Consider the following 26,929-nt stretch of genomic DNA (forward strand, 5'->3'; position numbering starts at 1 on the left):
TGATGTTTAAAGGCAGATTATGTCTACATTTATTTTCTGCACTGAGAAAAGAGTCCTTTACCAACTTTAATTTCTCCTCACTTTGTACCCAAGCAGCCAGATTTTGTCTTTAATCACCAGTGTTTCTTTTTTCCTTACACTAATTTTCAGTCTTTGTACCAAACTCTCAAAGTTCATGTTTGTATTTTAGCAAATTTCTCGTCTTAAACATGTGGTGCATCAAAGATACTCTCCTGAATAGTTTTTCAGTGCGTCATGGAAAAGTCACGGGAACAGTTTGTTTTCTATTGTCTTCTGTCTCAGACTGACTCTGACCCTGTTTAAAGTTTTTGTCCGTCTGGAAGTTGAACCTCCATCATAATCTCAAACCCTTTTGCCTGCCACTAACAGACTTTTGACCCATGTTGTTCTGTTTTGCTCTGCATCCATCAATCCCACAGCATCATGCAGCCTCAACCATGTTGCAGTTTTGCAAGCAGGCAAACAAGTTTAACATTGATCTTATTTGAAGACATTTCTTCAGAATTTGTGAAGATTTTGAGAATATCTCTCCTGGCTTTGGCCAAAACCTGCTTGTTTTCATTCTTATTCTTGTGGTAACAATTTCCACATTGAAGAATGTTGTTTTTATAAACCTTACAAACCCTTGGCAATTACTTTGTGCAGCTCTAAACAAAGACTAACGCTGCTTGGAAAGCCAGCTATAAAGAAAGGAGGGATAACCTGAGACATTGTTCAGTGTTTTTTCTTGTACTTAGCTGCTAAAGAGAGTATTTGCTCTTCCTTTAGGTTTTCAAACACCAAACATGACATATTTAGGGTATGCAGTAGCAGAAAAATGTGTTTCTTCACAAATAGGCGTTCAAAGATTAATTTCATACTCCTGCTTTCTCAGTAACCGAGAAAAGAAAAATCTCAGGAACCCTGCATTCTTGGTGGCCCCCAGGGGCCCCTATGGATTACATTGTACTCCTGACACCGTGGCCTGACTGAGCTTAAGCTGAGTCGCCTTTAGCTAAAGTTTCAGACTCCTTGCACCCTGTGGCCTCTGTGGAGCAAAGTTGAACTTCCACACATGCATGCACACACCCCTCTCAGGTCGCGCATGGGGAGGGCAGGCCCCTCGAGAGAGCTCCTACATGCATGAACGCATGTGGATGCCCTCCGAAGCACACACACACACACACTCACACACAGACTGCTGATGCAGGGAGCACTGAAAATGTAGGTGACCCACACTGGGGCAGGTCAGCGTCTCACCTCACTCCTTCCCTCCCAGTGGGATGAATAGTAGATGTTTCTCTTTCTGTGTGTGAGTAAAGCTCAGAGAACAGGACTGAGAGCCGCTGCATGCATTTTAACCTCTATTCCTCCGGAGCCCAGGGTGACCTAATTAAATTAGTGAGGTGGTTGGAGTGAATGAGTTAAAGGCTGAAAGGCCTTTCTCACATCAGGGGGAAACACCAGCTGCTACTATCCATACATGTATGTGTATTTTTATGATCTATGTCATGGTAAGCTGTAAAGTTAAACATACTGAGAAGCTCAGTGGGAGCTGCAGAAGGTCTCTGGCATGAATGTGGCTGCATTTCCGTTGAGATACGTTCAATGGAAATTACAAAAAATAATGATAACATGGCAATTATGAGAAACATAAAAACAAACTTGTTTTTTGATCAAAAGTTTTTGTGCTAACTGGTTTTTTGTCTGTATTTAATTTTTTTTTTATTTTTTTTCATATCACACGAGTTATGTGATCAACAACCAAATGTTACTACTGGAAGAAACGACAAAAAAGACAACAGGAAGTGGTTGGATGGCACTGTGTGTTTTTCAACGCCTTTCTTGTTTAATTTTTTTTACACGGGGACAAAGCTTTGCTCACATTTGTCATGAAAACGCAGCTTGTCTGGGTATGGAGGGTCTCTTGCAGCCTCCGTCGAGTCGTTTCACATGATGTCTGTTTGTAAGCAGCAGGGGTCTTCTTTTTCTCTTCCTCTCGCTCATGCTTACATACTTGAGCACACACAGGAACACACACAGAGCTGTCAGGGTCTGCAGTTGCTCTGTCACCTCACACCTCTGCAAGACATCCTTAATGGGACCAATTCAGCCTGCTGCAAATCATCCAGAGTGCACTGGAAACAGGCAGGGTGGGGGAGACTAAAGAGGCACTAGAGCAGATTTAAGAGTCAAGATTAAGTAAAAAAAATAAAAAAAAAGAAATATTGGGAATGCTGTATATGTGAGATAGGAAGTCAGGAATATGATTTAGGTTTATATGATCACCCAGAGGGATGGTTAGATTTCCCCACTTAGAAACAAATCAAAACATGGCTTTGGACAGAAAACGTCTCTGTGGCTTTTTGGTTCCTGGTCAGTCATCAAGTTCGCTTTTAGACACCTGTGTAATGCTGCCAACCTTAGCTGACACCGTTAGAAAAATACTCAAGGATGAAAACTACACCTTTCTTTATGAGTCGAGAAAAGGCGCCAACTTCTTAAACTAACTCATTACGACCTCAAGATTTATTACCACAAAGCTGAGAATCAAGGGTTTCCTTAGGGTCAGGGTTGGGATAGGATTATTTCTTTCAATGGGCAGACACTGAATTCATTTCATCAGATGTGCTTGAGATATTACGTATAACACAAAAGTGTATTAAAATTTACACAAAAAAAAAGAGAGAGATTTGTGGTATGCTATTAGCTTACACGTTTTAACTTTTCTCCTCCAATAGAATCCAGATGGTCGCCTCCCTAAAAGCAACCAGGTTCCACATGGTCAGCCCTAGTGAGATCATACTCGGTTCATCATAATCTATTGCCTTTGCAGAATCTTAAATTCTGAAAAAATAGATCCAAAGAAAAGTCATACAAAAACAGAGTCCATTTTCCCAACAATTTGCACTTTCAGTTTTGGCACGTCCGTCGACCGTCTGTGGCTGTCGCTGGGCAGCGGTGCCAGGGGCGCAAGAAACAGCTGGCAAGCTAGCATTAGCACCAGCTAGCATTAGCTTGTCGTAAGCCAGCTGGACTTCTTCTCAAACCCAAAAGTCTGTGTGAAAGTTCCTTTAAAACTTGTCATTAACAGCCGCCATGATAAAAAGCCAAAGCAATATAACCATAATCCTGACATACCCAGACAAACTACTTTTCACTAGTATTTTTTTCCTTTTAGTGCTGGATTTGACCACAGCCTGAAAAAAAGTGAATTTGAGGCAATATATTGATGTGCATATAGCCATCAATTTAAGTTCATGGATACCAGAAAATCAGTCCAGGGCATTAAACAAATCAATAATGTGAACATATGAAAATCATTTATTTAACTGGTTAATAATTATCTAATAAATCTTGTTCTTAGGATTCAGCTTGCTTCCTTCTTACAGAGATATTTTAGGAATGCTTCAAGCAACTGAACCAATGCATTGTTGGAGAAAAAAGGAAGAGTAACGAAAAAAGGTATAGAGCGATGGAGATGTTAGAAAACGAGCAAGGCAGAGGTTCACTGAGACACAAGAGGCTGTATATAGATTACTTTCTAGAGCGAACATTTGTAGGAGTCAAAAGAAACGGCGGAGAAAAAGTTCTGAGCCGGTGATGCAGGAGGAGAAACATAAAAAAAAACAGGAACAAGGATGCAAATGAGAAAGAGATGAGCAAGAAAAGAAGGTGGGGGGATGTTTGCTTGAGAAAAGTTTCTGTCTGACCTGAATTTGGCTGCGTTGTTCAGCTTTGTTCAAAGAAGGAAAAGAAGTATCTCTCCACAGTTTTTCTTTTTTCCGGTTAGCTTCAGTTTCTCTTCATGATGCAGCTACAAGTTTCAGCTTAATGCAATACGCTCGTCCGCCGCATTGCATCGTATTGTATGGAAGGTAGTGAACGCAGCGGGAGCAGAGCAACACGACAGATGAGGGGTGTGTTTTTTCATGGTGCAGACAAACGCACTGTGTGTTGCAATTTGTATGCGGACGTGTGCGTGTGTGTGTGGGTGTGTGTGTGGGTGTGTGTGTGTGTGTGTGTGTGTGACGTGCTCTTTTCAAATGCCAAAGCATCCAGCGTGCCTCCATCCCGTGTCTCTGCGGTTATCCAGAGTGTGATATGTACTGGATGTGACATGGACGCTGCAGCGCTGTGGACCGCCTTCGGACAGCAGGATGAGCTTTGTGTGTGTGTGTGCGTGTGTGTGTGTGTGTGTGTGTGTGTGTGTGTGTGTGGGTGTGTGTGTGTGCAATGACAAGGACACAGTTACCTTCAAAGTCCCATGATGCCAACTAACTATTCAAACAGGGCTTTGCATCCCCCCTCCTGCTGACCGCCTCCTCCCGTCTCCCTGCTGCTGCAAGCCTTATCGTTCTGGCTTTACCTTCCCCTCTTCCTCTCTTCCCCTCATCCCTCGTTCTCCCGCGCCATATGGAAACCATTACAGCCGTTGTCGTTTCTCACCACCAACATTCCTGGGGGCTTTTTCGATGCTCACTGACTTTACATCAACCTCGTGCTCCCGTCTCCTTGTTCACGCCGCTCCTCATAGCAGGCTTATCTGTTGTTCTTTCACCTGCCTGTTTCCATTTCCCCCGAAACATCAATTTTACCCCCCACATCCCTTTGTTTTGCCGCATGAGGCTGTAAATCTTGCTTGTAAATTGTTTTGGTGGATGGATTTTGTCCTGAATGACACCACTGCGTCTTCTGTTTCTCTTCTCTTAGAAATGATTTTACATACAATTAGCTTTTGCATTGAAAAATTTTCACCCTTATTTGAGCTTTATTTTGGGCTTCGCCAACTCCGTAGAGACTTAGCTGTCTATTTATCCTCTAGACGTCCTACTATTAGCGGGTTCATTCTTTGTAGATTTTTGAAGACTCACAATAACAAGGTCAGTGGAGACGGGTGTATCTGTCTTTTTGAGGCTGGACCAGGTGGCTTTCGCCATACTTTAGATCAATGTCCAATTCTTAATAGGCCACAGAAATGCTGTCATTGGAAATACAGTATTTCAAGATGTGTTTTTTTTTTTTTTTTCTCGCTTCTAAGAAACTTTTTTTAGACATACAGTATGCAGAAAGTCAAGGTCAGTGAAGTATTCAGTAAAGATTAAGACACCAGGTGCATAACTCTCACTTGACCCGGAGATTTTAGATGGTTGTGATTGCAGAAGCTTCGAATACAAGAATTGATTTTAGATATTAACTGCTAGGAAAGGTGTGTGAAGGACAGAACAAAAGAAAAATGAATGGATTTGAGGACGAATGATGAACAGATGGATGCATAGAAGGATGGATGAAAGGGCAAATAGATCCTGAATAAAGTAGAATAGGGATCAAAGACTTGATAAATGAACGTTTTTCCAGTCTTTTTCCTTCTCTGTGTATCCAGAACTTACAAATTATGAACTGTATTTCCATTTCTTTTCCAGACCAAGGAGAAAACCTTCAGTCTTTAAATAATAATCAAACCTTGTGCTTTCCTTGTGACTTTTTATACAAACTGGCAGGAATGTTATCAGAATGTTTTAAATTATCCACTGAACCCCCCGGAAACAGCAACGCTCCAAATGCACGTTCGAAACGTTCCCTTCTTTTTTATAAAGTCCTGATTAAAGCTGCATTCATTGCTACAAATCCAAGCCCCGAAACGCTGATTTATAGGGAAAACTCATCATATTGTGTTTCTTAGTGGCCTCATTCTGATTTCATCCCGACACAGTATCTGGAGTCTTTTTTGGAGGCCATCTGAGAGTGCTTTGATCACGTAACCTGAGCCAGTTTGTATTGAAACGAAGTAAATCTTCCTCTTTACGTCCACCCGCCAACTGAACAAACGTCATTAAAAACAAAAGTTCCTGGATGGAAAGCTTTCCATCCTTCCCCGCTCTCCATTCACATCCATTCTCATCCATAATAAAAATGTTGGGAGGTATCTGGGCCACTGCTTTTGGAGAGAGACTCTCATCAATTTACATTATAGCTCTCTGTTCCCTCCTCTGTGTCTCTTTCCTAACCATTCTCTGTCTCCCTCCATCTCATACAAATGGGCCTCCATCTCTCTGCAGCTGCATACACACAGTCAAAGACCACTTTCTGCAGCTCCACTCCAGGGTATATGGTTCTTTAATGAAGACAGTAATAATGATTATGGATATTTTAAAACCATCTGACGGGCCCTGTGCACTTATGAAGGCAGAAGTCTCAGAGTCTGGGATCAAAAGGACCCGTCCGTCGAGAGAGGATCTTCGAGAACAAACGCAGGATGTGCCTGATGGATGGATAATAACACAATTAAAAAGCAGACAACAGATTGTGTTGAAGCTGATTTCTGGCATGCATGTGGAAGACATTTCCATGCACCTCCTCGTGGTTGTATGATTTTTTGATGCGGGGGTCCTTAGGTTCAGCCAGCAGATCGGGGGGTTTCAGACGGCGTCTGCGCTGATCAAAGATGAGGTCAGGATAAAAGAGCAACAACATGAGTAAAATTTAAAAGCTCCTGAATTTTTTATTGTAAACCTAGCCGAGCCGTGTAGAACATAACCGGTCAGGAGTGCTGGAAAACGCAGATTTGTTTTTTTTTCCCCTTTTACAAAGTCTGCTCTCAAGAGACAAATTGGTTCAGTTTGTGATTTCCATGCACCCAAGCAGATGTTTCACGTTATATATTGTTGGTGTTTCTTCCAAGGCTCCTGATTGCTCCAACAGGAGGCTGGAAATGGATAGTCCCCTCTCTGTGTGGGTGCCCAGAAATAAAAATTTTTAAAAAGTTGATTTAATCCAGTGCTCAGGCTTGAAACAATATTTTTCTTAAAAAAAAAAGTTAAAGCTGCCTGTGAGGAGAAGTGGATAACTTTACATCTGCAGATTGTCTCAATCATTGTGTTCGTACTCGAAAACCTGTCATGTCTTCTCTTGGTCGATTGGAGCCTCATTACAGATCATTTGAGAAAAAAAAACAGCAGATTTGAGTCCAACATTTAAATGTGATCTATTATCCTTCCTTGAATAGGTTAAAATGGGTCCATGGTCTACATAAAACATGTTACATTTTCTTTTATGGTGTCTTGTCACTTTAAATCCAAGTAAGGAGATGGCCACGTCTCCCAATTCAACATTTACACTCGCATATGAAAAAGGTTGCAAACAGTTCAAATTCTGCTTTGAAAAGCAGAAGTAGAGCCTCCTGCACAACCAACAAGAGTGCAGCAAGCAGTTTCTGTCAAGAACAAAACACTTTTCCTTCCTTGCAGCCATTGTACACCACATACAGCAGTAAAACCAGCTGACCAAACGCGCTGAAATGAGCGTTTCCAGACATCAAAAAACATTAAGTTGTTGCAAAAAATGTGTGGGTGGTTTCTTTTAAGCACTTCTTTTAGAGGCAGTTGAGATCCAAATGGAAGTGCTAGCAACATGCAAAAAGTTAATTTTGCACAGTAGGTCCCCTTTAGGGCTCAAGAAATGAAATTGATGAAAACGGACATAGATTGGGGGAGTGCCTCTCTAGAAAATGAGACCCTGAGGACTTTCCTTGAGCAGCAGCCACTTCGACGGCGTGCAGGTGTTGTGGCTCAGCAGGAGTCCTGCCGTGGCCAATCGGTTTGCTGCTCCTCTGAGCATGGACGCCATAACTCCCGTTCCCCCTTCCGTGCGTTTGACAGCGTGTGTCCATACTTTACAAACGAGGAGGAGGCAAGGCGAGGTCATTTGGGACTCTCGGTGTGTGATTATGCTGCGTATACCATGAGATTAGAGCAGACAGCTTTATGCACCGGAGGCCCAGCCATAAATCCCCCCTCCAACCCGCCCAGCAACGCTGTCATTGTTTGCTTAGCTCTCTTATAGACGAAGACGCGGCTGTCACTCCCTGGCTGCACTCAGGTTCCACCTCAAACCCCCAACAGACAGACCAGGAAGCTGAAGTTCACAGGATTCAAACACACTCGTCTTGGTCTTTGCCCTTTGATGGTTTATCACTTTTCTCTCTCTTCGCCATCGTGGCTCTTTGTTCGTTCCCGAGGGTTTTCTGGGCGCTCTCGCTCACCTACCCCCGTCCCACACACTCAGACACGTTTTGCTGCCTTCCCGCCCCTCTCCACCTGGCTGCACCTGTGTGCCCAGCTTTGCTGCCGAACGTGGCTCAGGTTGCGGCTTTGGAATCTGGGAAATGTTTGAGCTGCCTGATATGCAAAGCCAAGCAGGGGAGGCAACGCACAGATGCACAAGAGTAGAGAAGTACAGATCTGTCTTTATGGGGTTTTATGCAAGAAAGTGATACATATTTGTGAAATTACATGAAAAAAAATGATCAAATGTTCTGCATTCTGGGGTTTCTCTCTTACTGCTTCATTCATTCTGGTTTGTAGAATTACTCAGGCTCATTCAGATTGGATGGAGCATGTCTTGACAAAAAAAATCTCAACAAATTTTAGGTCTGGACTTTGACTGGGCCATTTTGGGAACATCGGTGTAATTTTATCTAAACGACTCAATCATAGTTCAGACTGTATCATGACGGCTGTTGTCCTGCTGGAAGGTGAGTCGTTTACTGGTTTCTGTCTTGTATTTATGCTGCGTTCCAGTTACCTGGGAAGTGGGAACTCTGAAATACATTTGACATCAGACCTTAGGTAACACCGTTCTAGTACAGAAGTTGAAATTTGAACACAATGACGGACATAAACATTGTTGCAGTAGCGCCGACAAGCATCATTTTAAGCTTTGCTTTCCACAAGCAAACGACACTTTTAATTAGTTGAGCTTGGAGTTGCTGCATGTAGCACTGATTTTAAACTCGCTTTTGATTGTGTGTATTAAAATCATCATGTTTCCACCACAGCTTATTACTGTTGGTCTGAGGAGCGGCCATATTGAAACACAAAGTCGGCCTTACAAGTCGTAACTCGGAGTTGCTCCCAGTTTCCCAGTGGGAAATCCAACTTCAGAGGTTGTTCCAGTTGAGTTTTCCGAATGGGAAGTTGGGACTTCCCAGTTCACAGCGCGGCTGGAATGCAACATCCAGCTTCCACTGACCGCCCCGTGGAAGAAGTGATGCATCGAAAAGTGTTAATTTTCTGCCATACCTTGGGTTTTATAGGTGAAAAGTTCCATCCAAAGTCAGTTTATAGCTTTCTCTCTGAGTAAATAGGGCTGGATATGGCAGGCAAACTTCCCAGATTTGTATTCGCAAAATCACTTCCCTTCCACTTCACAGTCGTGCTCCACTTTTGTGCTGAGACTTTGTTGCAAAGTGACTAAATGTGGGTTTTTAGGGAACTGTGTGCACTCAGGAAGACACACGAAAGCAGGCGCAGCTGGTGAACCACGAAATGGGGGTGAATTTTATTAGAAATGAAGCAGGTTGTGCAAAATTTAAGAAGTTTTAAAACTGAAAGCGCAGAATGATAGATGAGGGATGGCAAGCTGGAGGTGTAAAAGGTCGTGCGGGTGGGGTGGGGGCGAGTGACACTTGAGTGTTCTCGGCTCCGCTCAAGGGTCGCGGCGGGGCGATGCTCTGGTTGAGAAAATGATGTTTCTGCCCTCATGAAAGAGCCGAGAAGAGAAAAGGTTTGAAAGCCCACCCTCTCCATCACCTTCCCCACCCATCGCTCACCCCACCTCTCCGTGTCACCTCTGGCCCCCTCCAGCCTCCCATGCCATGTTTCAAAGTGTGGCCACATGAATGGCTCCATTGTTAAAGGCTGAGAAAAAGGGAAGGGGAGACACGGAGCGAGGCAGAGTGGACAGAGGCAGAGATGAGAGGGAGTGAGGGGAATAAAGAAGAAAAAGAAAGAGTAGTGAAAGACTCTGAGAGAGAAATGTGCCCGAAAAGAAAAGAGAAAAGGGAAAATGTAGTGTTGCTCTGGGCCGCTTCTGAATTGGATGATTTATTTAGATCTGGTCATGGAGGAACTCTAAAAAACAGTTTACAGGCTCAGCGCACTTCACGTTTTTTTTCTCAGATTCATCCTCGTCTTTTTCTCTTTACAGTTTGTGAATTTTACAGCCATCGCCAAGGCTCACAAACTAACCTCCATTTTTTCTTATCCCATTGAACTTAAAAGTGGATTTAGAGCATCCACACAAACTTTATTGGTGCTACGGGATGCTGCGCTGCAATCCGGGAGCCGGAAAGTGTGAATTCTGGGATAAATCCGCGCCGTCTTCCTTTTTCTGCGCTGCTTTATTAGATTGGGACAAGGTCTCCAAACCTCATCCTGTTTGCTGTGCACTCAGCTGCTATCACCCACTCTCACACACAAACACATGTCAGCTAGGTTAACCTAGGTTATCACAGTAAATCCAATACTTTGAACATGGATGCCGTGAATCTCTTCAGAATCCACATCTCTTTCCTCCCCTCCACCATATTTCCACTGATTCCTGCTTGTTTTTCTTTTCTCTCCGTCTTCCACCTGAAAGCCGCCCAGAAGCTTCTTTACCTCTCAACACTTGCCCTGTGAGCATGCAAGCGCGTGTTTGTTCTGCCATTCTGCGGCGCAGCTCGGCTGTGACTCAGGATACCATCAGATAAAGCTTACACAATGTGTCATGCAGGAAGCAAAAAGGTGCTTGTTTTCATAAGAGTGGGTGCCAGTTGATTTCATTGTTTAGGTTTGGAGAAAACCAAACCTGTGTGTGAATGTGGGTGGATAAGCCTGGACAAACCTTTTGTGTTCAGCACCAGGGATGTGTGTGTGTGTGTGTGTAGCCTACCAGTTAAACAGATTTTTTTTTTTTCATGGCTGCAGAAGCTTCAGGATCTACCATCATGTTTACATTTCAGAGTCTATAAATGGTGCGAATGCCAGTTTGAAGCCGACAGGAAGGAGAGATATGTCTGTGTTTATAAGTGTTGAGTGAAGCTGAGCGCCTCGCCTCTCCAGCCCAAGTATGGCCCGATAACCCCCAGTGACCTGCGTAATGAGAAGTGGAACAGTGGTTTTCCCAGCAGGCCTCGGGGGCCCGGTCTGAGCCGACGCTCCTCGCCCGCTCGCGCCGCGCTCTGAGCGCCCGCCTCGAGCCAAACACACCTGCTGATAACGGCTGCATCTCATTTTGTAGCAGCAGGTCTTTTGACTCTAAGCAATAGGAGGGAACTGCAACCTTGATGGATGTGGTTGGGAGGACGGGGGCACAGCGGAAGATTAAAGGGGGTTTCTGTTTACCTCGGATCTGGGAATGATGCTCTCCGCTATTTCATGGAGTTCCAGCTGCAAATCTGAAAAGTGGTGGAATTTGCTTAAAGTCTAAAGGACCATGTTCATTCAGAGAGATGTTGTCCAGTTCGCTGTGCAGTTGATGATGCTGCGTCTGGATTGGCTGCTCGGCAAATGACAGCTAATAGCATGTCAAGCAGCAACTTCCTAAACTGCTTTTTCTTTTGAACATTTTAGATATCTGAAAAAAATCTTCAAATTTTCTCTAAATATGTAAGAGTCACATCTCATAAAACAATCCATCATCTCTGAACAGAAACTATGCAGGGGTCCCATTGTATTTTCTTTTTGTAAACAGTTTGTTTCTTTCTCCTTTTCTTTTAACCTAAAAATAGAAACAAAATGATTTTAATCTGTTCCTCCTTCCCACCTTATCCTTTTTCTAAAACTCATGCAACTCTAAACTCTAAACTAGTTTTATTTAGCTGGACTCAGGTCAAAGATTCCTCTTTGAATTGCAAAACTTGCAGACCCCTGACCTAAACGTTTGCATATCATTTTATTTGCATTTTGGTAAATTAATTAAGGAAAAAGAAAGAAAAATAGCTTAATTCTCATGAAACTAAAAATGTATTAAACATTTTCCGCATTCGTTGTGGATCTGATCCCAGTTTCCCTCTAATTTGTGCTGCATAATATTAGGAAAACATGCTGGTGAATTTAGCAGTTGTGATATAACTTGAAACAGTTAAACAAAATACTTTACACAGGTAAAATGCTTATGCTTTCGGTTTTTTGTAAACACACATAAAACCTTTTTCTTAGTAATTATTATCTTCCAGCCCTTATTACATAAATAAAATAGGAGAAAATAGTCAGGTTTATTAAGAGTGGATGTTATAAGGACTAAAAACCGAGTACATTTTTTCTCTTTTGCTTTTTTTTTTCTCTTTTTGCAGCTGCGGTTCCTAAAAACAGCAGCAGACCAGTTTATCTAGGAGCGAAATTAAATTAGTGAGTTATGCCTGCAGTCTGTACAGCTGAAACTAATGAGAAAGGCACTGCCTGTGAAAAAGTTCTTGCTTTTCTATCTAATTCTATTACCAAAAATCAAATTGTCTCATTTTCAGTGCCTCGTAATGTTCTTAATCGTGAACTTCTATGATTATTTTTGGCTTCCAAAGAAAGTTACAAAAGTTTTCTTTAAGAAAAAAAATGTTTGAAGGCTATAACCCAGTTTTGTTAGCTTGTTTTACCAGTTTCTGACAAAAATCTTGTAATCCTGGACTTTTAATCTTCATCCATATTCAGAAAATTCCAATTAAAGTAAACTATTATATGTTGCTGTTTACAATATTCTCCTTCTCACACGCACGGTGCGAAAGTCTTTGAAATAAACAGATGGCTCCATAAAGCTACATAAAGGGGGACGGGAAGGAGAGGCATAAATGAATCATTTCTGTTATCTGCCTCCACTTGTTGTTTTACGGGTGAATGGAAACAATGCCTCGGATTATGCTAAATGGCTTTAGCAAGACTAAATGACTGCAATCCTGAAATTACTAAATAATTGTGACAGGTCAGGCTAAAAGGTGAAATTGCTTTTTTATTTTTTTCCCCTTCGATTCAACAAATAAAACTGTCACTTCCCGCTTTATTTGCTGCTTCTGACAGCGCAGTTATGCAACATCCCCTCATTGTCTTTGTGTGCTTTGTGATCTTGCATTGTTTACTTTTAATACTCAAATGGTTGTCTGACAGCAGAACAGAGAGAATAATTAAGCGGGGATTTTTATTATTATTATTTTTTTCATGTTTCTGTGATTCCCAAGTGCTCCTGTGGATTTGTTGAAAATCAGAAGCAGCATCTTCTGCAGAGGTAAAACAAAGTAATATAGGCTAGTTTAACATTCAATCACTTCCTCCCACTTCCACATCACCGTGTCACTTAGGATTTTATGAGAGTGGAACGCCTTCCCCCTCCCATTTGAATCTTTCCTGCTGCAAACTGTTTTGTCTGCTTCCTTCAGTTGTAACATTCAGTTAAACTGAGAAAGTGTCACAACACACGCCCCTGTGCTTCTTTCTGTTCCTCCGCTGTCTGCTGCGTCTGCTAACCCGCTGAATTAGAGTTACTGTCGGCCTCGGGAGCTCGGTTCATAACTCAGTATTTGGCCTTATCAGGGTTTGATGGCCTTGTGCTGTGTTGTGAGTCGGGATGACACAGCCTGACTCACTGCTTGAGTTCTTGGCCTTTTTCTTTCAGCTCAGGTCAGAGCTGCACATGAATATTGAAATATTCCCTCAAAACTGAGCTTCTGATGCATTAAGCTGAAATTAATTTAATTTAAAATCAAAAAGAATAGGTGGGAGAACGTTCTCCAGTCCAGAGGCTTGAATTAGAATCACTTTGTGGATTTGGATGACAGATGTTGGATCGCTGTGCAAACACGCTTCATCCTGGAGTGGATGACATACTGACACCAAGACTGCTTATTTCCAAACTAATTAACTGTACATACCTGAGATCTGGCTCTGACAGCGTTGTTCTTTGTTCTGCAGCTCTGCTCAGATGGTTGTCTGCCTGTGTTTCTACCTCCACGGACATGCCTCAGTTCTCACTTCTAAATATAAACACAGCACAAATGAATGCTGGAGAAAAAAATGAAAATGAGCTCAAAGAGAAGACGTTCTTCAAAAAGGAAAAAAACTTTTCATAAAACGCTTTGAACTGCTGTTTTGATCTGTACTTTATGCATACATTCATATTTGGAGAAGAGAAGTCTTTATTGTAAAGTGTCTCTATACTTTTTGAAACCTTAAAAGTAAAAATATATGAATAAAGACAACTTACATGTGTGATATTTGTACAGCTCTGGGCCTAAGGGTGGAGTTTCTCTACATCAATACATATATAGAGTCAATTTATTACAGACATAAAGCAGCAAATGGTAGTTAAGCACAATTCGATCTGCAGGGGGAGTTTGTATATTTGCGGTTCAGTATTAGTGGATTTTTCTGTTGAGCGCAATTCAAAATTACTCATTAAAAATTCACATATCTGGTCATTTCTCCAGAGAGCGCATCTGATGTATTTAGAAGACGATGCAGGTTGGGAAAATGAAAAAAAATTAGACGAAATGTTTCTGTTTTGACGTATCCTGTCTGGCAGTGAAGCACTCTGAGTTGTTTCTGTACTGAGGTGAAGCCCAACAGATTTATTTTCACGGGGGGAGCATTACGGCTTTCGCTGTAATGCAGACACTGGCCAGCAATGCTTTCAACAAAGAGTCCAGACGATGAGGAGAACTGCAACAGACCGGTGGTGAGGTCCGAAAGTGTTTATTCTGGCACACTGGTTGCAGTTCTTCTCACAAACAGTAGGAATAGCAAGTGGAGAAAATAAATTATTTCCCATCTTTTAAAATATTTAAAGATTTCAAACAAAATCTGCATCTGATCATGACTGCTCTATTATTGCTCTAATTAATCTTTAAGCCTGTAAGCTGACATGTGGTATATTGAAAATAAAGTTATTTCAAACATCCAACAAAAATGAACAATCTAATGGATAAATGTATAAAATTTGCCAATTAGGAAGTGAATAAAATTAAAAATTCCCCCTGAAAAAGCTCAACAGTCTCTTTCTTGCCCTTTGCTTTTTTTAAGTTATCTTTAAATCATAAAGTTGGAATTTTAATGGTTTTATGACTCCCAGTGTTTAAAAATACAGCATCAATACATCATAGATGAAAGTGAGAAAATGCCTTGACCTCTTTTGTTCCGTATGGTGATTATTTTCAGTGTTTTTTCTATTTTCTGCACAGCTTCTACATCCTACAGACACCTGTTTTCTAAGAAGTGAGAAAAATTAAAACATAGTGGAACTAAGAGAGCTAAAAGACCCATCTGTTGCTCATTCAGCGGCAAAGACAGGTGGTGTATAAAGACTTTAATTAACCGCCCCCGCCTGATAACTCCCCTCTCCGTGTCTCCCTGCTTCTCCTCCTCCAGGTTCAGTGACGACAAGGGCTACGTTCTCTACCCTCAGATCGGGGACCGGCTGGACCTCATCTGCCCCCCGCTGGACACCGCCCGCTCCACGCCGGAGTACGAGTTCTACAAGCTCTACCTCGTGTCGACGCGGGAGCAGGCGGACCACTGCGAGGTGATGGGCACGCCCAACATCGTGCTGACGTGCGACGAGCCCACACGGGAGCGCCGCTTCACCATCAAGTTCCAGGAGTTCTCGCCGAACCTCTGGGGCCACGAGTTTAAGAGCATGCACGACTACTACATAATCGGTGAGCGGAGCGGTTGTGTGTTGAGCCATCCTGCAGGGTGTGGGTGGCGCTTGGTTGGAGGGGATAAGAGGGGGGGTGGGTTGTTATGATTGCATGGTTGATTTCTGATTGTGCCTGAGTGTGTTTGTTTATTCCCCCATGATGAAGACGCAGATTGGGCGGGTGTGTTTATGGTAATTATGTCAGAGATCTGTGTTTAATCTGGTCTGCAGGCTGGCACAAAACTACAGGACGCTCATCATACAAAAATCACCAGATGACCGTACGGATTCCAGCAGTAAAATGTCTCCAAATAAACTCTTGTTGTTGCTGAGGGAATCTTTTCCCCGCCTTATTCTTTTGACTTCTCTGTCAAAAGAAAGTAATGATATTTCTTGACCTTGTTCACATTTGGCTGCACTGCAACCACAAGCCTCTTTGTATTTTATTGGAAAGTCATGTTCGACCCCAAAGGTAGCTCATAACTGCACTGAAAAATGTTCAGACTTTGTGAGACTATCATTTGCTCCATTTACTGACCGGAAGTCTGTTGGGTTGTATCATTCCCAGCTTGGCCCGTTGCGGCATCTCCGAACATTCATCTGCAGGCCTTTTCACAGATTGTTAGTTGGATTAAGTTTTTTACTTTGACAAGGCCGTTCAAGCATGTTTAGGGTCTGTTGATGCAGATACTTCATCCAGGTCTGAGTAGCTTCTTGTTTCTCTCCCCTCTCTTTCAAAAAGCCATGTGATGCTCTGAATACAGACACAAAAGTCACTTTTTGGTCCCATCTGACTGCTTTAAATGAGTATTTTCTGTTTTTGATTGGTGTTTTAAAAAATTAATAGAAAAATGTCAAGGCCGTCTGTCATTTTGACTGATTGCTGTTTGCACACATGACCACTGTGTGCATAAAGTTGGAAAAGAGGTAACTCAACCATCCCCTAAAAAAACAAAACATCCTCTCTTCTAAAATGTTACTCTTGCTAAATGCTAGTCGCCTTCATGTTGACTCATCAATGCTTCTGGTTGCACTTCTTCTTAGTTTCTTGCATAAAATCTCAGTGACATATCTCAACGTTTATGGTTCTAATGTGGCAGAGGGAGAAATGACAAGGGAACAAAAACTTTTTATCTTCTTTTTTGTGGGATTTTGCAAACGCCACTCGATCCACTGCGCTTTGTCCCAGTCGCGACTTGGCATCTGTTTGTCGTCACTGCCAGCTTTGCAGCGACTGTGAACGGAGAGGCGGATTTTTGTTTTGGTTTACTCAGAAAGGTTTGTTTGGAGTTGGGCTGAGCCCGATGAGGTCATCGAATCGAGCCCGGCCGAGCGTCTCGTATCGGACGGAACGATCTGGGGGGAAAGGAAAGGCCGCGTCATACGAAACCCTGGGGTTGTTTCTAAACACATGCCCAGAGTCAAGCGGCTGTAGCACTCGCTGCCGAGAAACACAAAGCGCACATGCTTGCATACGAGAAGCACTCCCACCGCCCACAAGTTTCCAATACAAACACAGGCCCTGTAAAAACACCCCAGGAGCGAGAGATTGAGCAGAATAGACAAAGAGAGAGACCCTGTTTGATTCCCACAGCTCTCCGCCCACGCACCTGCAAGCTCTTTTCACTCAGGTGTGCACATGCTCTTTTCACTGCTTTCCGTCTGCTGCTGCTGGAGAGGAGGGAGAAAAACAAAATGAAAACGTAGGAACGGGAAGGTGGGACATACAGGGAGAGAGAGAGAGAGAGAGAGAGAGAGAAATAAACAAAGAGAATAAGGAATCTTCCAAAGTCAGTCGAGTCCCTCTTGCCTCTTTGTGTTCTATATTTGTTCGCTGTTTCTTTTCTTGCTCTTGGTTTCCATTATCAGTTCTCATGGCCGCCACGTTTTGTGAGGAGAGGTGATGCACTGGGCATGTTTCCCCTCCACCCTGCCTCAGCTGCTGCATACTAATGGGTCTGTCCAGCTTTATTCGGTTCATTCACAACAAAAGTCGTCTCAGTTTCACAGAAAATGCAAACAGGTCCCATTTACATTCAAATATTTGCTCTAATTCGGTTGTCAGATTGGGTGTGAATGACTTTATGGGAAATCTCCCTTCATCTCCTGCCCTGTTTTTATTGTTACTTGAAGGGAAATAATGTACCAATCACATGTAGCTTGAAAACAACAGTGAACAAATTACTACAAACACAATGAGAATAAAAAATATTCAATGCCTTACAGAAGGATTTATACCTTTTGAATTTGATTACATTTTGTAACCATGCGCCAACAAATTTCAATGTGTTTTTTTTTTAAAGGTTTTTTTCATCATAGATCAAAATAGCATGGAGTTTAATCTGGAGAGGAAGAAAAATGAAACATGATTTACCTTTAAGTTTATTTTACAAATAAAACTCTGCATTCATATTCAGCCCCCTTGAGTAGAAACTTCCCTATCATGGATCCTTAATTGGCTTTGACTAGACCATCCTAACATCCTCCACTGAAATGCTTAAGTCTTTTGCAGCCTCTAATAGTTTTTACTGCTGTACTTATAGCTCCGTCCATCTTCCCATCAACCAGCTTCCTCTACAAAACCAACTAAACTTTTATTGGAGTTTTTTCATAATGGACATCGACAGACATGTCTGAATTCACAGAGGAACATTTTCGATGCTACCTTACAGTCTGGAAATCTAAAAGGTAGATTTTGATTGTCTCAACTGATTCATGTATGAGTTTAGTAATGGAATAAATGTTTAAACACTGCAGGAAATGTTAGTAGTAATAAGCCTGGATGGTAAATTAAAAAGTGACGCCCGGGTCTGAAGTCGCCATAAAATCGTCCTAAGAGAAACTGACACTTAGAGGGAACATAAAACATAAACTCAGACAACCAAATTTAACCACTGCTTTAAAATCGCTGGGCGTATAATTGATCTTCATCTTTAAAAATGTGGTTTACAATGAGGACTTTTGCAGTGTTACATAATGTTGAGGCACTGATCTGAAAGTCGTATCCTCACATTTGAGTTTGCTTAGAAATATCTTCTCTTAAGTAACAACCTGGTTTACAAACCATGTGAAAGGAATCTGACACTGCAGTTTATGAAAGAGGAGTCAGTTTAAATGGGGGGCAAAAAGCATGAACTGAGCAGCAGCTGGCGAGTAACGAAAGAGGAAACTTCCATGCTTTTTTTGGTATTAATGTTAAAAAAGTACCTTCCTCAGTCTGGGAACTGAAAACTGGACAAGGATCCTCACTGAAGAGTTGATTCTGCAGAGAGAACTGTGCAAACTACAGAGTTTAATGGGCCACACTTGTCGAGTCAAAACTACTTGAGCCAAATGAAATAAATAAAAATGGAAAAAAAAAAATCTTTATTTCCCCTGAAATCAATAAACTAACAAAACTAAATAAAGTAGCCAAATTGTTTACAGAAAAAAAAAAAAAGTTTGGCAAGTTTTCCTTATTAAAAGAAGCACACCCAATTTGAAAATTTTAGGACTAAAATCAGATTTTAGACATGTTTAATTATTATAGGAAGCAGATGTAAGAGCACCAAAACTTGCATTTGGATAAAAGTCACCAGAAAGGTCTGGAATTAAAGAGACTGCAAAAATCCTGATTATTAAAAGGCAAACACTTTTTAATTTCTCTGTAATACTTTGGTCCTAATCATAAAGGAAACATCTCGTTGTTTTACAATCAGGTAAATGTAGAGATTATATAGATTTTCTTTTTAAAAGAAACCTGCAAACAAGTGGTTCCAACATAGAAATATATTTCTTAGATAGGCACTGGTAAGCAGCATTTACCAGTTTTTGGTTTTCTTTAAACCATTTACCTGGTGATTTTAAGGACTTTAACACATACATAAAAAGCTTTGTGAAAATTGTTCACCAATTAAATTTAACAGCCTTGTTAGAAATGTGCTGTGGGTTCTTTGATAGAGTCTGAGTTAAATCCATCAGAAAATGAAGGATTTACAAGATTGTTCCCTTTTATCCATCAAAGGAGACATCACTAACCTTTTGCTGCGTCAAAGAGCTCGCTGTTTGATGTTGCATTATGAATATTAGTGGAGTTTTTCTTTTTCAAACCATTTAATGAACAGAACAAAAATCCACTGACCAGCCGATCACTTGTCAGAGACATTTAAGGGAAAATTTGCTTTGATCACTGCGTGTGTGGATCACTAGTTTTCCTTATTTTTTTGTGTTTGAAGCATGAATGAATAACCCTGATTAGAAACATCGCTTTACACAAACATTGAAGGTGTTTTCACATCTGAAAGTCAGATGGACTCAGTTTGATTGGGGACACAGTTCAGTCGCTTTCACACTCAACTGTGTCAAAAACTTTGAAAAGTCTGTTCCCCTCCTCACCTGTGGTGGCGCCACATCGAGGGCAACTAAAATAAACGACACAAAAACCTCTGAAGGAGACGCTGAGTGCAACTTCCTTCGTCAGAAATGTAAATAAAAATGGAATAACATCAGATTTTAGCAGTTGTAGGATTTCTCTTTAAAGACTATGGACCATTTTTAGGTTTGTTTTGGTTGAATTTACCCAAAATGCCCTGCGTTTTTAAGCAGTCTCCAGTCTGCTTGGCATTCACATACGCATTCAAACTGAGGCAAGTCTTTCAGTTTTCTGTGTCTGAAAATACTTCTAAACAACTGAATTTCTCTCTAATCGAATCAAAGGAAACGTGTGGGTCGCTACTGCAAGCTGACCAGCAGTGCTCAGGAAAAGCTGCCATGTCATTTTCTACTTTAAGCAGCTGAGTTAGCCCTTCCTATAAACAAGGCGAAAGCCTTCTTTCACACATAGTGGCAGGAATGTTTTCAGATTTTCAAAACTGTAACATTTTTAACCTTTCACCCTTTATTACGTGTCAAACCAGTAACTGGGAGCTTGTTGGTGCAACAGGTTCACACAGCACCGTCCGAGATCTGAAGCTCTACAGGCGTTGACTTTATTTTCTGCTCAGAATCCAAACGTTATCTTCAACCCGCAGATGTTGGATAAAAGCAATAATGTACAAATCCACCCTTTCCGAACAATCTCTTGTGTCCGTCTCCCTCTTCTGGACTCTCACCTGACAATCAGGTTTTCTCGAGACACAAACGCCTTTATCTGCTCTCACGCAGCCCAGACCGATCGATGGACAGCCTCTAGCCCGGTCGATCTTTGGCCGCAACACAAGGTCGCAAACGCTCCGTCACTTTCATATACGCTCCAGATTTTACAAATGGAGGGGTAAGGAGATAACTGAGTACATCTTCAGACTGCAGCGCGCCTGTGATTGCGTGTCACTAATGAAGAATTGTATTCAGTCTCTCGTGAGATAATTAATTACAGTTTATCCAGCTGTGAATTTACAGCCGCGTATCTGCTAACCGGCCATGTCAGTGGAAATTACACAGAACACGCCGTGGACTGCGTTTAGTGGATGAGTTTAGTTGGGAGCGAGCATGTTTGTGCATGCACGTAAAGGCACCGATGTATGCAGAAGCCTCGGGGTTATCTTATTTTAATTAAGAAGTATAACGTACCGTAATTTCATTTGCACACTGCAGAGTGGGCACACATGAAAAATGTTTGAACGGTGGAGGAAGCGGGTCGGTGGAAGTTAATTTCAAAGTCAAACCCATTACAGGGTACCTGTAACTTGGTTAAAGCCCACCGGCTGAACCGTTTCCTGTGCAATTTGTCACCATAATAAACACATAAAGTCATAATGAAACTCTGCATGTTCTGATTTCTACTCTTAAATTATCAGCAAGTAATGAAATTGATCTTCTTTAAAGATAACCTAGTGATTTACCAGTTAAATCTAAACTCTCCTCAGCTTTAAGAGCCTCTAATTCACCACAGATGCCTCTCTTTTGTAATCAGATTACTTGAATCTCATTAAATGTAATTCTTTTCTTCCGTATCCTGGGGAGAGGAGAGAAAGAGCGAGGGAAATTGATTTGTCATACTTATTGATTGATGTTTTCATTCCTAACACGAGGTCAGAGTTTATGTAAGCCTATTTCTGTGTCACTCTCTCACTCCCCGCCTCTCTCAGTCTGATTTTTCTCCCTCCCTCTCTCGCGCTCGCTCCCTTTCAGCGTCTCCACCCATGTGTCTTTCACCATTCAGATCCTGCAACACACTCACACATCACCAAAAACCACAAATCATTCCTTTCACTGCATTTAAAGAATGCTTTGAGAACAGCTGGGCTTATGGAAGACACAGTATCCTGCACGAATGCACATGTATTCTATAATTTTTTTAGGTTGGTTAATTTACTTCACACTTTCCCAAAGAAAGTCGGCAACATCCACGAAACGCCAGCAAGACTTTTTGGAATTATTTCTGGAAAAAAAAACAGGCATCAGAAAGTTACATTGAAGTGAAGCTTTTGTGTGACATTCGTCTGCAGCAAAGCATTGTGGGTCATTGTGACACATAAGAATGTGAACAGGTGAGATGAGAGAGCATTTAAACATTTGACCCTAATGTCATGCTGAGCTGCGCAGGTGATATGTCAGTATAAGGTTACATTTATCCAGATGTTTTTTATGCAACCACATGTTGACGCTGTAATGCGTCTGAGTGTGGAAATAAAGTCGATATTAACCTCAAAAATCATTCAGAAGAGCAAAATCCAGGCTAATCTTTGTTATTTTGATTTGTGTCAGTTTCTCTAAATAAAATGGAATTTAGGAAAAGTATTGTTCATGCTTATTAGAATAAACAACAACAACATTTTATTAAGATAAATCAGAAGAGCCCCAATATTTTGGACCTTCTGTAAGTTTTGATTGCATGATCTGATAATTATGTCTCCACCTCACGACACTCAGACTGTTAACTTTAAGCCCAAGATATAATCGTCACATATAGAAACAGAACAAACACAGGAAATTATGTCACATTGAAAGCAAGTTCAACAAACTAAACTTTACACCCTTCATGCCAACATACAGGCCATGTAAGTAAACTGCGGCTTCAAACATGACATATAAACTTCAAAGGCTTAATGTTTTAGAAAATCCATCATATGTCTCCACATCTGGACCCACATTTCAAATCGTCCGACATGTACTGCAAGACAAGAAGCAGCTCTGTGCAACAGCCTGTTTGGTCCCAGGTGGTTCTGATCCCAATCTAGGCCAGGTCACTCGCTGAACAAGAGAACGGTTCTGATCCCCGATCAGACCAAAGTAACTTCAGCAAACGCTTTCTTTTCTGAGATTTTATTTGTTGGACTGGCGTAACTGCATTCAGTTCTGGTAAATACTATATGAGAAGATTAAAGCAGATTAGTTTAAACCGCCGACAGTGGAAGTGACCCATGACAGATGGCTACTTTAGAGACAAAATCTGCACATGTCCTCAGTGGGGAAGTAGAAATAAGCAGCAGCAGCAGCAGGTCAAACTGAAAGGCAATCACAATATAATGAATTGTTTTAAAAGCAAACAGGTTACAAACAGCCAGAAGATTCGGACCAGAGTTCTCACCCCGCTGATCCTGCTCCCTTCATGTTCTTCTGGACAAACCTGCATCACAGCATTGGGTGTTAATTTGCCATTTGGCACATATATATATGTCATTTTCTCAAGTACTTTCTCTGCGTCCTCCAAAACAGTCTTGAACAAGACAGCAAAAAAAAAAAAAAAACAAAACGAGTTGCTCAGCTTGGTTTTGTGTCTACCAGTCAGTTGGGAAGAAATGGTATTCTTGGCCTTAGTTCGACAGTTCATAAATATATTTTGCAAACAGCCAAGTCACGGGCTCTTCAAAGCGTGGAACAACTCCTGATCGGTGTATATTCACAGAGTCCCAAACCAAATGAAGAACAGGTGTGGTAATAGGCAAACTGAAACTGCGGTGAAAGACAAATGACGGCGAAAATGCGACACAATGAACAACGGAGAAACTGTTTGAAAGCAAAACGAAGGCATTTGAGGCCGAACCTAGAACAAAGAAGAAGAGAGCATAACAAAACCACAGACCATGACAAAAACTGGCTGCACCATCACATGAGCTGCTGGCAGTCTAACCAGAACCATTTGCTTTGAGGCGAAGGACTGGAAAGATGCAGACAGACATTTTTTGGGCTCGCATGTGCAGAGAGGCTAAAAGAAAAGGAAAATGGGGATGACAACACACAGAGGCGGGTGATGCAGTCATGCGCGTTGCTGTTGATGCACTGCCTCTGCTGCATCTCATCTGCAGGGTGACACTGAAACAACGTGGCCACTTTCAATCACTGCCGCTGCTGTCAGGGGAGCGGAGCGCGCACACAGTGAATGATTGCAGCCTCACAGTCAACTTACATATGACCTCAAATGTGACTGATGTCTCTCTCTTTCTCTCTCTCACACACACACACACACACATGCACACGCAGATGTCGGTAATCTTCTTTGGCGCTAACGTATGCATGCTCACATCTCCATGCACAGGACCTCTCTCATCAGTGTACGCACTCACACACTCGCACAAACACGGTCGCAACCGCGCAAAATCCACCCCAAAAATAGCTCACATATGCTCATGTGCACACCAAGATTTGGTCACAACGGGTCAGTCGTTGTGGGACTGCAGTGCTGTTGTTGTTGCACACTGTGACAGATGGTGGCTTGTGCGTGCGTGTGTGTGTGTGTGTGTGTGTGTGTGTGTGTGTGTGTGTGTGTGTGTGCATATTTAGAGCAGAGGCAGGTATTTTCTTGGGGTGTGAGTGTGTGCTCCTCGACTTTGCCGTCAGCAGGTGCAACCTGTACGGCTGCGCTTGTGAAGGTGCTTTTCTGTGTTGCACGGACGGCTCCCGGTGGTGTGTTTATGGAGCGCGGCCCCCTGGGGTCCATGCAGATGAACAACGGCGGGGATAAACAACCCTACCTCACCAAAATGAATTATAGAAGAGCCGAGGAGCTAAAAATGTGAGATCTCATGCATGTGAGCGTAGTGTAGTGGAAGTCTGTGACTTTTAGTGGGTACAGTGTGTTTGGGATATTACTTTTTGTGATGTCGGTTTTCTCATGCCTGTATTTGCTCCTGGTATGTTTCCTGCTGGATTGTGCTGCTGTTCAATAATGCAGAAGCATTCTCTGATTTATTTAACTGAGTTAACCGAAATAAGTGATTCAGAGCTCTATCTGTCTTCCCATCAACTCAGACCAGCTTGTCCTACTGCTTGTTTTACAGGTGCATTAATGAAATATTAGATTTTTGCCATAAATAGCTTTTTGAGGAATGCTGTACTAAAGCCCTTTCTGCCACATTCTTCAGCAAGTCACTTGTAGAAATGAAACTTCTGCAAAATATCAAGTTGCAGTATCAGTGCTAACAGTATTTCAGTTGCAGAGGTCCATGGAGCATTTTATGTCATTTTATCACCTAATTGTACGTTGAGCTTCTCTAAAACTTCCTGGCTGACCTGCCTGCTGTTTCTTGTTCTCACAGATTAAATAACAAGCGTCTGTGGCTTTCGCAGAGCAGCTGGATTTATGCAGAGGTTAGACTACACACAGGTGGACTCTGCTCACTAATTCGCTGTTTTTATTGCAAAATACACATCACACATTTTTGATGCAATTCTCCTTGATCTTCACAGTTTTTTGCTACTTTGTATTTGTCTGTCATGTAATATCCCAACAAAGACGCTTGAAGTTTGCGGTTGTGACGTGACGAAATCAATTTGTGCAATTCTGCTTGCACAGGGTGGAGTCCTGTATTTGAGCGTGTGAATGCGGACTAATTGCTGGACATGGCGGGGCAGGCGGCCAGCAATGTCACAGTGCTCAATAATGCAGAGGAACTCTCTGGTTTATTTATCAGGGTTAAGCTGGAAATTATGGGCAACAACTTCAAAATAAAGGGAGAGAAGAAGAGACAATGAGAGAAGAGAAACACTGCAGACTAAATGAGCTGTGTTCTGATTCCCCATGTGCGTACGAGCGTGTGTGCGTGTGTGTGTGTGTGTGTGTGCGTGTGTGGGGGTGTGTGTGTACACTTACACAAGTTTGTTTGTGACTGAAGTGAGAGGAGCAACAGTGGACAAGTCAGAGAAGGGAAGGAGAGGATGAAAAGCAGCTGAGTGAAGGAGGCGGCAGATCGAGGCACTCTTGGAAATCTATATCTGCTGAATATTTGATCATGCTTAAGCCCTCTGATTTAAGCCTCCTGCCAGGCTCTAAAGTGAGCAACGGCACAAGGGAGAACGCAGGAAAAGCTGCTGAAAGGAGTGAAAGGGGAGGAGGAAGGAAACGCGAGCATGTCTGGTTTTTTTTCCCACCTGTCTGGTGGCAACTCGCGGGTTAAAAACCTGAAGTTTGTCCAGTTAAAGGAAAAAAAAATCACAACAAATTGCTTCAGAAACTTATATACAATTGGGAACATCAGTCTTAGAATGCTGATAAAATGAAACTTGGCCTTAAAATAGCTTTACTTACTACACAGTGTTTTTACGAGAGCTGCAAATCCTTTACAATACTTACATTTAAAATTGACCAAAAAACCCAACAGGTACAAAATGTTTTGAGTGTTGAGATAACATGATGCTATGTGGTTTGATCCGATAAAGAAACATCCAGTTTTGTATCTCTAGATTTTATTTTCTCTTTTAAACATTTTGATCTACTGCATTCACAGTGTGTCATATTTTAGTTAACAGTGCAAAATAGATGCTATCTGACTTTATGGCTTATTTTAGATGTAAAAAAGATACAACTAAAAATATGACATACGACATAAAACAATATAATGTGACAGAATAAGTAGTACAAGTAGTACAGTTCAGTAAAATAAAATATGACACAATATGATCCGTAAAACAGTAGAGTAAAATGCACAACATGAATTATTGGATACAATTCATTATTTTTGCATTCAGTTGAAATACAGTATGACACAGTTCAATACAACAAGAGACATCAGGATATAATGAGCTACAAAAAGATACGACGAGTTACAATAAAACAGTACCAAGAAATTTATTTTGAATGACAAGATGCAAATAAAAATAATAGGATGCATTTTGGTGTATTAAGATGTAGAAATAATGAGATTGTGAGTTTCATGACATTAAGATAAAATGTAACACATCATGAAGTGTATTTCCCCTCTTTGTTTTAAACTCTGTTCCGCCTCACTTTGTTAATATATTAGAACATTTTTTTTCTTTCATTCAGACAACTTGAATCTTTGCTTGTCATACTTTTTAAATATTTTCGCCAACTTCTTCCTTCATGCGTTTTTATTATTTAGGGTAGAACAGGTGCCTTCCTCAAGGACTCGCACAGGAATCATTTTAAACTTTTGCTCCCGTGTCAGCTTTTCTACTTTGAACCAAAAGAACATTTTGTTGCATGCAATAAAGAGTGAAAAGGCACTTTAAGTACTTTTATGCTACTTACAGTGAAGTTTATCATTGTTGGAAAAAAAAAAACACACTAGAATTTCTCCACAGAAACGTTTGAAAAGAGCTTGAATTTGAC

At 41.6% G+C, this 26,929-nt stretch overlaps 1 protein-coding gene across 2 annotated transcripts in view; it reads left to right on the forward strand.

Moving 5' to 3' along the window:
- efnb3b (ephrin-B3b) overlaps window positions 1-26,929 on the forward strand; it is a 107,160-nt gene that overhangs the window by 35,024 nt on the left and 45,207 nt on the right. For both annotated transcript variants that reach the window (XM_055050945.1, XM_055050946.1), the window contains exon 2: window positions 15,171-15,460. In XM_055050945.1, the coding sequence (XP_054906920.1) occupies window positions 15,171-15,460 (290 nt within the window). The remainder of the gene's footprint in view (window positions 1-15,170; window positions 15,461-26,929) is intronic.

The sequence above is a fragment of the Poeciliopsis prolifica genome, unplaced genomic scaffold (genome assembly GCF_027474105.1).
Source record: "Poeciliopsis prolifica strain line A6 unplaced genomic scaffold, Auburn_PproV2 SCAFFOLD032, whole genome shotgun sequence".
Lineage (NCBI taxonomy): Eukaryota > Metazoa > Chordata > Actinopteri > Cyprinodontiformes > Poeciliidae > Poeciliopsis > Poeciliopsis prolifica.